Source organism: Dendropsophus ebraccatus, chromosome 4 (genome assembly GCF_027789765.1).
Source record: "Dendropsophus ebraccatus isolate aDenEbr1 chromosome 4, aDenEbr1.pat, whole genome shotgun sequence".
NCBI lineage: Eukaryota > Metazoa > Chordata > Amphibia > Anura > Hylidae > Dendropsophus > Dendropsophus ebraccatus.
Window position 1 is genome coordinate 116,466,551 of NC_091457.1, and position 13,090 is coordinate 116,479,640.

Genomic DNA, 13,090 nt, shown 5'->3' on the forward strand with positions numbered 1-13,090 from the left:
CAGATTATAATGTGGGCGGTTTGGGCGGCCGCCCGGGGCCCCAGGCTCCGGGGGAGCCCATGCCACGCCGCCCACATTATAATGCCGCCCGGGAGGCCCCGTTCCCCTCCCCACTGCAGGCTCTTGTGACCGCAAGCATTGTTTCGCTTGCGGTCACAAGAGTCTCCGGCTGATGCGCGGCTGCCGGGGGTGTCCCGTCCTCTCCCCGGCAGCGCGCGCATCACACAGCTCCTAGTGCCGCCTGGGCCCTGACTTCCGGTACTGGGAGCACACGTACCTAAAGTCAGGGCCCAGGCGGCACTAGGAGATGTGTGATGCGTGCTCTGCCAGGGAGAGGACGGGACACCCCCGGCAGCCGCGCATCAGCCGGAGGCTGCAGAATGAGAGAGGATCGACGGGGGAACGCAGGGTAGGTGAGTTGTATTTTGTTATTTTTGTGTTATTTACTGACTGGGGGGGGCATCTATAAAGGGGAGAAGAGGGGGACCATCTATAAAGGGGGGAAAGAGGGGGACCATCTATAAAGGGAGGGGGGAGAGGGGGGACCATCTATAGAGGGGGGAAGAGGGGGGCCATCTATAAAGGGGGGAAAGAGGGGGGCCATCTATAAGGGGGGAAAGAGGGGGACCATCTATAAAGGGGGGAAAGAGGGGGACCATCTATAAAGGGAGGGGGGGACCATCTATAAGGGGGGAAAGAGGGGACCATCTATAAAGGGAGGGGCGAGAGGGGGACCATCTATAAGGGGGGAAAGAGGGGGACCATCTATAAAGGGGGGAAAGAGGGGGACCATTTATAAAGGTGGGAAAGAGGGGGACTATCTATAAGGGAGGGGGAGAGGGGGACCATCTATAGAGGGGGAAAGAGGGGGACCATCTATAAAGGGGGGAAAGAGGGGGACCATCTATAAGGGGGGAAAGAGGGGGACCATCTATAAGGGGGGAAAGAGGGAGACCATCTATAAGGAGGGAAAGAGGGGGACCATCTATAAAGGGGGACCATCTCCTATAGGATTAGCACCCTCCTCTCCTGACATCCTCTGTGCTGCTGGGACCTCCCCTATAAGACCAGCACCCTCCTCTCCTGACATCCTCTGTGCTGCTCGGACCTCTCCTATAGATCAGCACCCTCCTCTCCTGACATCCTCTGTGCTGCTGTGACCTCCCCTATAGTATCAGCCCCCTCCTCTCCTGACATCCTCTGTGCTGCTGTGACCTCCCCTATAGATCAGCACCCTCTTCTCCTGACATCCTCTGTGCTGCTCGGACCTCTCCTATAAGATCAGCACCCTCCTCTCCTGACATCCTCTGTGCTGCTGTGACCTCTCCTATAAGATCAGCACCCTCCTCTCCTGACATCCTCTGTGCTGCTGTGACCTTGGGGGGGGGCAACATCAGGGGACCAGGTGAGGTGGCAGTATGTTTATTGGGGGCAGTGGAGGTGGGGTGGGCAATGCTTACTAGGGGTAGCAGCAAAGGAAGAAAACATTATGTTTATTGGGGCCAGCAGGGAGGGGAGGCAGACAGTGTTTATTGGGGACAGTGGGGGGGGGGGGGGGGGGGAGGGGGGCGCAGTAGCGGATTATAATGTGGGCAAATTGACTGGGGGAGGTGGGCCAGGTTGGGTGGACAGCCCGGGGCCCAGGGTACATTTAATCCGCCACTGGTAGCAGCTCACCCCCCATGTCAGTGTAGGACCACTACTCATCTCTTAGAGGACATTGACACTATTAGAGGTGGCTAAGGAGTGTGTCTTTAGCAGGGAGACCTCCACCCCTTACAGGCTGATAACCAGTGGTTGCTGAGGACGAAGGTAATTTTCTTACCTTGATCTTCAATGCAGTTTTCTGGATTTTTTTTTTTACTTATTTTCATACATAAATGAAATAGTTTGGTGCACAGGGGATTACTGATCTCAGTGCACTGACCTGCCGCTGGCAGCCCCCCCCCCCCCCTTAGTAAATATTGAGGCAGCACTCTGCAGTGACTTCACTCTGGCGCTCATCACTGCAAAGACTCAGGAGAGATGGAGCAGATTGGTGCACTGGTAGCCACCCCCCTTTGCACTAAACTACTTTACTTGCATATTGATTAAGAAACATTTTTTTCCAAAACAGCTCTGAGGATCGAGGTAAGAAACTTACCTTCATCTTCTGCACCCTGTGCGCTTTAGGGACATATCTGCAGGTTAGAGGCTTCTAACCTGCTATTAGCTTCAGTAGAGGGAAGAAGACATGTGTGTTCCCTTCTTTTTTTTCATGCTGCCTTAATAACTTTTAAACTAAGATCCTCTGTTCTCCTGGTAAGCAGGGGTCTCATCAGACATTCATGCCTTAAACAGTCAATTAGGATACCTTTTTTGGGGGGGGGCATCATCAATACAATTTGTATCAGGGAGGAGAGAAAGCTGAGGCTCAGACTTTTATAAATGCTATTATAAATGTGCCCCCCCCCCCCTTATTATGCCTCTTCAGATCTGTCTACCCATGAAATGTTAAGTTCTTGTTATTTACTAAGTACTGCAAACAAGCCGGCATTGCCTCCTAATCTGATAGATCCACCCTCAGAGGATTCTCTCCCGACAACACATAGAGGAGATCAACTCAGAAAACATATTTCTCCCCAGAGTTAATTATTTAAATGATTTCCTCCAAGCAAATAGTGTAGGTGGCTGCAGGTTGCTAAACACAGTCTGTGTCCGTATACAATACACAATGCGAGCTGAATCATTTTATGTGCAGATCATTAGCTCTCAAAATAGACTTGTTTTTTCTTCTGCATTAGACATATGTTTCCTGAAGAATGATCTTTCATTTTATTATTAGAAGATGAGAATAATTATTTCTCTTACCCTGCAAAATAAAAAGCTATGTGCCAGTTCTCTGAATATCTTTAGGGCTCGCGCACATGGCCATATTGTGGTTCCATAGAAGCTCCAGTTAGGTTGGAATATGGCAATAAAAGATTCTATACAGATCCTATATTATGTCTGTAATTTACTATGGAGTTTTTTCCCCCTGTTATTATTCTTTAATAGGGTTCCATAGAGGGGAACTACCACATATGGCGGCTCATAGAATGGAAATGGATATGCTTCCGTATAGGTTTAAGACACGTGACATTCAATGGCTAATGTATCAACTACAATAGGTTAATACAGGTTCCAAAATAAGCATTTGATCAGTGGAGATCTCAGTAATGCTTAGCTTATGACTACATCAACAGTCTGTATGGATTCCTATGGCAAAATCCCTATTATATTAGATAATGGAGTGCTATTTCTGCATTATAGCAGTCAAGTTTTTCTGACCACATGCAAGTGCAGTCCAGTGCTATGAAACTTATATACTGAATGGTATCTTTCACGATTGGAGCTTCCTTGTATAGATGTTAGATGTGACCCTGGAGTGCAGCCTATAATTGAGTTTTCTGTTGGTCTGTTTCAGTGTATGTGAGAAAATCAGGTGATCTGAATGACTTGGAAGGAGGCCTGGTCATAGGAGCAAGGTCATTGATAATGCTATTGATTTTATCATATGGGGCATTTACACAGACAGATTTTTAAAGCCAAAGCCAGGAATGAATTTGAAAAGAGGAGAAATCTCAGTCTTTCCTTTATGACCTGTTCTCTGTTTATAGTCTGTTCCAGGCTTTGGTTTCAAAAATCTTTCAGATAAATCTGTCTGTGTAAACAAACCAATGAGTGAGTGAGGACACATGCTTGGTCTGGTTCTGGATCTTGGTCTGGTTCGGGATCTTCATACACATGACCATAGTGTGGTATTTATCTCTCTTTTATGGTTGTTTCTGTCTTGGATTTCCTGATTATTGGCTGTTTACATTTGTATAGCTCATTGTTATGGTACTTTTATGGTATCCATGACATTTACATGGGTCATGTTGTTTGTCCACAAATGAATTTCCTGGAGGGAGGGGATACTTTATTGTTTTGTCCTCCCCTTGTTTTTTTTTCAGTCTTTTTAATCATTTTTTGTGCTTTTCATTATAGATGTGTTAAATAAAGGTTACTTCTAATTTCTTTTTGTGGTGAGCGCACCAATTATTATAGTGTCCTTCTAGTTTTCGTTTCTGTTTAATAAGCAGTGGCGTAACTACCAGGGTCGCAGCGGTCGCCACTACGACCCGGCCCGGCCCCGCAAGGCCCCCCCCATCAATCACTCTTGTGACCGCAAGCATTGTTTTGCTTGCGGTCACAAGAGTCTCCGTCTTCTGCAGCCTCCGGCTGATGTGCAGCTGCCGGGGGTGTCCCGTCCTATCCCCGGCAGCACGTGCATCACAGAGCTCTCTGTACACCTGGGGCTCTGACTTTCGGTACTGGGAGCGCACGTTAGAGACGCTCTCTGTACCGGAAGTCAGGGCCCCAGACGTACAGACGCAAGGCCACGCCCACTTAATACAATCTGCAGTTGATAAAAGATGACTTTTTACTTGAACAAGCACCATGACGTATGATATAAAATAAGGTATGAAAAACGCTAAATTTACCCTTTACACCTGTGTAGAGATGTCAGAATGCACAAAGGGGGTGACAGTGTCACTTTAATGAAATACAGATGACATTAACAAAGGATGAATGGCATCAGTGGATAACCAACTACTTAATTAGATGACCAAAAACCTCAGTTGAAATTCTTTGACCTAATGAATGACCAGTAGTGTTATTGAATAACTAATGCATCAGTAGATCATACCATGACTGAATGACATCAATGGACATATAAAGAGTTCAAAGAGCATAATGCAGGACCTTGGTGTGCAGTCTTAAAGGGGTATTCTGATCAAACATAACTTTTTATATGTTGCTGCCCATGGTGAGACTAACAATTCATTCCACATTTGTTATTATCTATTTGGTTTCCTTCCCCCAGTTCTGAGCTGTTTTCTGCTGAATACACAAAAATCTGTGTGTGAGCTTTTTTTTCTCCCCCTCCTCCTCCCTCCCTCCCTCCCAAGATGGTTGATATAAACAGCTTCCTGGCAGGCTTGGTAGCGTCTTTGTAATGCTGGGAGAGTTAAAGGACAAGTGCCATGAAAAACTTTTTCCCAGTAATTGAAGCACATTACAAAGTTATATAACTCTGTAACATGCTTCAATCACCTATCTGCCTCCCTTCCCTGTCTTTTCCCCCCTCCACCCCCCACCAGGAAGTGTCCTATCTCACACAGACCTAATTACTGTCGTCACCGTCACCAAGCTCTTCTCTCAGCTCCTTCTCCTGTTACACTAGCCTCCCCCCTCCCCTGCCTTGTCAGGTGACAGGCTTGCTCAGCTCCCATTGGCTGAACAACTGCAAGCCATCACTTGGACTGGGGAGGGGGGGGGGCTGGTGTAACAGGACCTAGAGCAGCCCTCCTGCTGATGACTCATCCTCACAGGAAGGAGCTGCCTGGTGACAGTGAGGACAGTAATTAGGTCTGTGTGAGTTAGGACACTTCCTGGTGGGGGGTGGAGGGGGGAAAAGACAGGGAAGGGAGGCAGATAGGTGATTGAAGCATGTTACAGAGTTATATAACTTTGTAATGTGCTTCAATTACTGGGAAAAAGGTTTTCATGGCACTTGTCCTTTAATCTGAGCTCAAGTTGCTGATGAACTCACTGTGATTATGTCTCCTGGTAAAACAAAATCGCTACAAAATTGCAGAAAGGGAATTTTTTACATCAGCTGTCTCAGAAGGGAGGGGGAGACAGAGAGAAAAGCTTTTATGCAGTTTTTTGTGTCTTCAGCAGAAAACAGCAGCTCAGAACTGGGGACAGGAGACTGAATAGATAATAACAAGTATGTAATGAATTGTTAGTCTCACCATGGGCAGCAACAAAGGAAAAGTAATGTTTGAGGGGAATACCTCTTAGCTATGTCTATAGCATCATCATAGTCTAAACAGCATAGCATTTACATTGATTCCCATGAAAATGTTGCCCCAGTCCTGCCATTTACTCATTGCCACATCTAGTGTAAACTTGCAGCTAAAGCTATAAAAAAAATCATATATTTTCATTTTTATATTCCTATTGTGTTGTTATCTAGCTCCATCCACCCTTTCCGCAGATGCATTGTCCCCTCCAGACGCCTGAGTCACATTCTCCAGTGCATAGCATTTCATCACAATGTCCTGTTGATTTGTCGTCGAGCTGTTGATCTGAAAACACGGCCTCCATATTATTCCAAACCTGACGGACAGTCTGCCAGTCTTATGCATTCTAATTAGACTGTAACAGATAGAGTTTGTGAATACAGGAGCAGCCATGTACAATTGCCTACAGCAGATAAGGAAACATTTTTTTCTTCAGTCCCCTCCTCCCATGCTATTTTATATAATAGGTGTGCACATAAAGCACCGATACTTTTCCTATGTAGTTTGCTTTGTCGAAATGAATAGCCACCTTCCTGTGAGAAATCAAAGGCAGAATGGACCAGCCAGAATGGCATCACTGGCAAGTCAGAAGACGTTTTTGAGCATGTGCGAGTTATCTTAAATGGAATCATTCAGCTGTATTTAATGCTCAAAGCTAAAGGCATGGGCATATTGCTGATAGGAAGTAAAAAAAACTCTGTGGGCTGTTGGCAAAATTTTAAAATCTTGTTTTCCTTCTAAGCTCAAGAGTCATAGAGGCCATGCTAAGTGGCAGCATGCTGCACTCATTTGTGACAGTGTCACCAAAGCAATTCCATTTAGGCACAGATTTTTGGGCAAACAATTGCTAAGAATAAGAAAAAACTAAGAATATGGCCACTAGGGATGATCAAACCTCGAGCACACTCGGGTTCATCTGAACCAGAGTCATTTGATTACTGGTGGCTGAAAAAATTGGATGCAGCCCTAGGAAGTCCTGGAAAACATAGATGCAGCCTATGGCCTATGGCTGTATCCCTATTTTCCAGGCAGCCTTAGGGCTGCATCCAATTTCTGCCGCCACCGATAATCAAATGACAAACACTCTGGTTCTTACCGCAGGCTGTGACCTGGCTTTCCAAGCCTTTGTCAATGGTAAATCTTAGCAGCCAGGCTGTGATATGATCCTGATCTCTGGGTCACTGTATTGTGGCAAGTGCAACCAACAGAATGAAATGGGACTTTAACAGAGAAACACAATTTAGTTTAAAGGTTTATTTGTATATATTTGGAGACAGATGAGGACTACAGTATACAATTCCTCTGAAAGCACAAATGTACATATTCTGTATATGTTCAATTATTGAAAAAAAAAAAAAAGTTCTTAAATACTGTACAGCATTACCCAGCTAGCACTGCGTACTCTCAAAGTGCAAAAATCTGCCGAACTCCCCAATTGCGCATCCGCCATTCTGTCTTCTGTGGCCAGAAGGTTCCTCCCACTCAGTCCAATCTTTCCTATTGCAGGACCAGTGGTCAGAAACTCCAGACTGTATTGCATAACCCCTGGATGATTGGGGTGCAGCTAGTTTATCAGATGCAATTATCAGGCGTGTTCCAATAACTAAGCAGATGCTGGGCACAGGGAGGAGGAGAATGGGAGTTCAAAGCTTTACCCTGTCTTTTAAAAATGGTAGGGGGCACCCCCATTCTGTATGGGATGGAACAGCATGGTCTTTGCTCAGATGTGCGAGGGCAGGTTCTGAATAGGTGCGGAAGGTGGCAGTGGACGGGGCTTGATCTCGCGGGATTTCATATAGGAAAGGAACTGCTCAGGGATCTCGGCTAAGACATCCTTGGCAAGCCGAGCCATGCTGAGAACTTGGTTTCCGGAACGGTCCACATAGTCTCGGAATGGCACAAACTGTAGGGGAAAAAGAAAACAGTGAGAGGGTAAACAGGCAGGGTCAGGATTTGGAAGATAGAGGAAACTAAGGGTCCCTTTACACACAAAGGTTATCTGATAGATTATCTGTCAAAGATTCGAGGCCAAAGCCAGGAACAGACTATAAACAGAGATCAGGTCATAAAGGAAAGCCTGAGATTTCTCCTCTATTTAAATCCATACCTGGTTTTGGCTTCAAATCTTTGGCAGATAATCAGTCAGATAATCTTTCTGTGTAAATGGACCCTTAGGAGTATCAATGATAGTGTTGCCCATATCATCCAACAAGATTCAGTTGCAATTACTCGCTGCAGTAGCTATCCCTATAGCCAAAAACTGCTGAGAGTGACAGGCAGTGGTCACCACCGGCACATGATGATTTGTTCCTCGCAGTGAGGATCATCATTGTCATGGATTCTGGAAAAATTTAATCCATGATATCACTTTAACCATAGCCAGAGCTGGCACTGGGTATTAGGTATTCCATAAACCACATACTGTGCCAGGATGAGGGTGAGCACATATCCTTTACACTTGAAATTCCATTTGCCTTTTGTATTCTATGGGCTAGTCAAGTTAGTAGATCAATGAATCAATCAGATCGACTTGCTCATGTTTCCTGTTATCGGAAATTTTAGTCTTTAGAAGACACTTCAATCCCAAGCATGTGCCTATAATACTTTACCTGCACTATGTCTCTTTCTGCAAATCGGCCTCTGGAGGAAACCCGGACCTCATCTCCATCGAGTTCTTCCATTGCTGTAGACAACAATAAGATTAAACATTAATGTAAAACCAAACCTTCTCTTAAGAGTCACACTTCATATACTGTTATACACTGCCCATAGGTAGGAAGATGTGCCCCTAAGCCACAGGATGTTTAGGGCATGCTGGGTGTTGTAGTTGTACTGTAGCTGGAGGGCCAAAGGTTGGAGAACACTGGCCTGAACTATATACACAAAGGCTGAACTTAAAACCAGGTAAGCTTCTAAGGAAAAGGGCGATGCAAGTTGTCAACTGGATCCCCACATGGCTTTATACATAGCAATTTCTGATGCAGTCCAACCAAAATTATGTTACAATGTAAATTATTGAATCATGATCCAACCTCTGCTATGGTTACAATCTGTATACCCCCAAAACTGGTGTCCCAGGACCTACATGTTGCCTTCCCATTGCCTAATGAAAGCTCATGACTGCAAATAGGAAATGATCTCTGGTTCCTATACTCACTAAGTGCAAGGCATATAATTCCGACAGTGTATACAGTGCCCTATATTTATACCTATAGGAATGTTTTCAGTATATAAATCTATTTCTAATTTAGGCATTGTCCCTTTAAGAAAGCTATTTCTCTCAGCCTCAGTAAATACTAACTAAAACCAGAAAACAATTTGTATATCGGTATATGTGAAATAAGACGGGTCATTTCTATAGTAACAGTCTGAAAAGCTGCACGGTGGTTACTCTGCTATAGATTTTCTCTCGCAGAGGGGGATCTGCTGCCAGGCGACAATGTACAGACTGGAAGCCCATGTAATGTATAGCTTTCCTTGAAAAATTAAATGTTCACAGGGTTTCTTCAGAAACAATGTGTGAGTCTGCCGAAGGAGTTTACACCAGATGATGCACAGAAATAGTGAATGGAGTCTGCAGGAGAAGACCAGGAGGGCCAGCATGGCTGTCAATATTTATTTTTACTGTATTTTTTTTTTAAATAAAATCTATAAAAAATTCTGTTATCTCAGACCCCGGTATACCTAAATGTTTATTCGTGTGTAATGCTAAAGACTGTATCAGTGTGTATCAGTTATAGCACCACAATGACACCAAACAATGCTATCATCTAACCCACATACCACTTTCACCCCACTAATGAGTAAGTGCCCTATAATCGTCTGTTTGTACCATGTAGGTCTAAAAAACATTTCATCGTCTGCAGGGTTCCTGTGTAGATGGTGATATGCGGCCCTGGATGATAATGAAGGACCGTTTAAACATGTGGCCCTGCATAATAATCATATAAAAGGTTTCTTAAATGAGTACTGATCTACTAGATTAATGCTCCTTTGGGAATGTATTGGTTATTTCAGAGGGCCTCTCAGGGTATCGTATGAAATATTTCCCTGCTGGTCTAGGGCAGAGGATGAGATAAGGTGTATGTTCCAGGGCAGTGGAAGAGCACTCTCAAGTTTTTGGGGCTAATTCTTTGGTGGGCACACAGGAAACAGGGGCTCTGGACAATTTCCACCCTTTAAAACTATCCATGGTTATGTTGCCAGTCATCGTCCCCCATAACAGAGGCAGGCTGCAAATGTGAAATTGGAAAGAAGTCTCCTAAAACAATGGGAAGCTACCACCACATGTAAGTCATAGGCCTGCTGTGCCATCCCAGAGGGCATACAAACAATTGAGAAATGATGCTTCAAAGTAGGGCTTCTCAGATGCTTCCTGCTAGGGCCTCATCTGCCAGAAAAAGGCAGAGTGAGCCCTGAGTAGACTAAACTCTGTTCTGTGAAAACTGCCTCCCCACTTTCACCTCAACAACAACAGGGGGGTACTTTAACCGAGAGGATCGACACACAGCTTAAGAAGCAGTGGTATAAAGCAGACAAACACTTAAAATATCTCAAGTAAACTATGTTAGAAAGTAAACTTTGTGACCTCAGCTTTCCTGTTTTGCACCCCTTTCCACCAGGGCTCAGTGAATCATTGTGGGAATATCTGAAGTTCTAAGATCCTAATAAAGCTTTTTCTTCATAATAAAGAATGAAGTGAGATTAATATTGTACCAGCGCAGGGAGCGAGTTGGCTGTGGGGGAAGAGGCGTTCCTACTTGTTGTGTACATACATAATGCAGTGTGATGAAGACGCATGACGTTACATAGACTTAGTCCTGAGCATTGGCGGCTGCAGCGTTTCAATAATGTAAATGTTCCCTCTCCTATGGGAACAATTAGCAGAGGAAATAGATGAGTCAGGCGCTTTTCATACACCAACCAGGCTGGAACGTATCATTGAGGTCATATATTGTGTTTCTTGTCTTTTAACTCACTAACTAATCATTCTATATATGAAGGGGCCAGAAGTAAATACAATAAGTTATATAGGGCAATGATATGAGAGAAAGCATAATGAGGAAGCCTGTTGTATAGGAGTGAATTGAGGTGGCTCCAACAATTGCATGTACTGCAGGTGAACTGATGACACTTTCCATCCTGAACCTCCTGGTTTATGAAGACTACACTAGAGACACAAGACAAGTCATAACCCTACACAGCAATACAGAATTATATCAAGACAGAAGTCTTGCATCACACATAGCATTTCTCATGATGGCCAAGAAGTTTAGTTTCAGTCTCATCTGAGGAGAGAACCATCTTTGACATGTTTGGGGGGTCTGCTCCATGTTGTTCAGGGAGCTCCAAACATGAGGTCTTGTACCCCTTAGTGCACCAGTCTTCCCACCCGCCAGCTTCTGCAACACTTATGGACATTCATAGCGCTCTGCATTGAGAGGTAGTAGAGAATAAAGTCTCTGCAAAAGGCACAGCAGGGGAGAGACACATGGCTGTATCTTGGGATTGCAGCAGGTCTCAAAAACAAGACCCAGTGTGATCAGTAACTTTGGGGATAACTTATTTCAAATGAGAGTCCACCCTTAACTCTTTAATGGTGATCCCTGCAATGTGCAAAGTTTGAATTTTGTTTGTTAATAGCCCAACCCTAATATCTACTTCTCCACAACATTATCTCATTTCTATTTGCTTGGAGCAGATCTACTTTTGGGGTTTCATTCAAAAGGCGGTCAATACATATGTGCTCAAAACTTTTCAGTTTTTATTTTTTTCAGCAATTTTTTTCACTCCTCTGTAACATAATTTGTCGGGTCACTTAAACAAAAATGTAATATTGTACGGCAACAAAATAATAAGTGGTGATGTTATTTACTGTCCATTGCTGGTTTATAGCTCTACTCTACTAGGAAAAATGATTGTAACCCACAGAAGGTTTTCGATTGTGAAGCAGTTGTGATCTATCTACAGTATCTATCTATCTATCTATCTATCTATCTATCTATCTATCTATCTAAGCACAGTTTTCTGTATGATAGGTGCACTTCTTGTAATCCAATCACATTGCAGGCTTTTCAGTATGTATACTTCTACTCTTATATTTGTGCGCTCCACCACCTCTCCTTTCACAGCCTCTAAAATCTGTAATTTTCTTCAAATATTTTATCTGTAATTTATGGTTAAGCAAATTTGTGAATCATGTCAGGATCACTAATATGTTATTTACCTCCTAATTTGTGAGTGAACTGCAGGAATCTGGGTCAGCGGCTGATGCTGAATACACAATACTGCGCTGACTGTGAATGTAAAGCTAAATCATGGAACTTTCCTGCTTCTACTTTGATCCTTAAGACATATACACACATATATGCTCCCATGTGTGAGAATGGGGCTTGTGCTACAGATTAAGATTTCTAGGGTCACCGCAGTGTTGTATGAAATAATCAGTTATGTGCAGCAGCAGATTGGGATCTATGGAGACTTCTGGGTGCAGTATGTCTGGGGTCCTCTCTTCTACGTTTTCTTGGAGTGGGTATTAATACCATTAAATGGGCATCATAGAAATGAGTAATTTCTTCTTTTCTAGTGGACCCAGTTTCTACATTTTTTTGGTGATTATATCTGATCCCTGTGGGTTAGGGAAGCCATACTTCTGGTTTACGATGCTGGTTCATGATCAAATAATTGCTGGAGCAGTACAGATGACATAGCCCCTTTAAAGTTGATAGGCTTTGTGTGACACTATTTCGGCAATAGGCTCTGACACTATGTGAGGACCTTCCTAAGCACTGCTTACTGGCTTCCCCATTGCTAATTGTCTTCTAGAACTTACTTGTTGTACTGAATGTCCTGCATCTCCCTTTGCTATTACTGTAACTGTGTCCTCCTCTCCCCCTGCCGCTCTGTCCTGCTCTTGCTGTAGGCCAGGAGTAACCTGTAGCCATGAGGCCCAGTCACACTCTCTGCAGAGCTGACAAATGAGGTTAAAGTTGCCCCTTTGATTTTTGTGCTAAAATGTTGAACTTAGAATCTCATTCTGATAGGAAATGACTTGTATAAAAGCCACTGATGCCCTTGGAGGTTTAATAACCCCGGTATGCTGATGTGTGTAAATCTCCTTAGTACTGTGAATGTGATTTGCCGATCTTCCTTCATAACACTTTATCTGTCACCTACAAAACTCCATCTTAACCCTTTTCCCCGTATTTTCAAAGGAG

At 44.0% G+C, this 13,090-nt stretch overlaps 1 protein-coding gene across 4 annotated transcripts in view; it reads right to left on the reverse strand.

The window, feature by feature from the left end:
- Positions 1 to 7,205: 7,205 nt before the first annotated feature.
- Positions 7,206 to 13,090, reverse strand: part of CPNE9 (copine family member 9) — a 202,229-nt gene continuing 196,344 nt past the window's right edge. For all 4 annotated transcript variants that reach the window (XM_069968753.1, XM_069968754.1, XM_069968755.1 and 1 more), the window contains 2 exons: positions 8,483 to 8,556; positions 7,206 to 7,776 (listed from right to left, as the gene is read on the reverse strand). In XM_069968753.1, the coding sequence (XP_069824854.1) occupies positions 7,594 to 7,776; positions 8,483 to 8,556 (257 nt within the window). In that variant the 3' untranslated portion in view covers positions 7,206 to 7,593. The remainder of the gene's footprint in view (positions 7,777 to 8,482; positions 8,557 to 13,090) is intronic.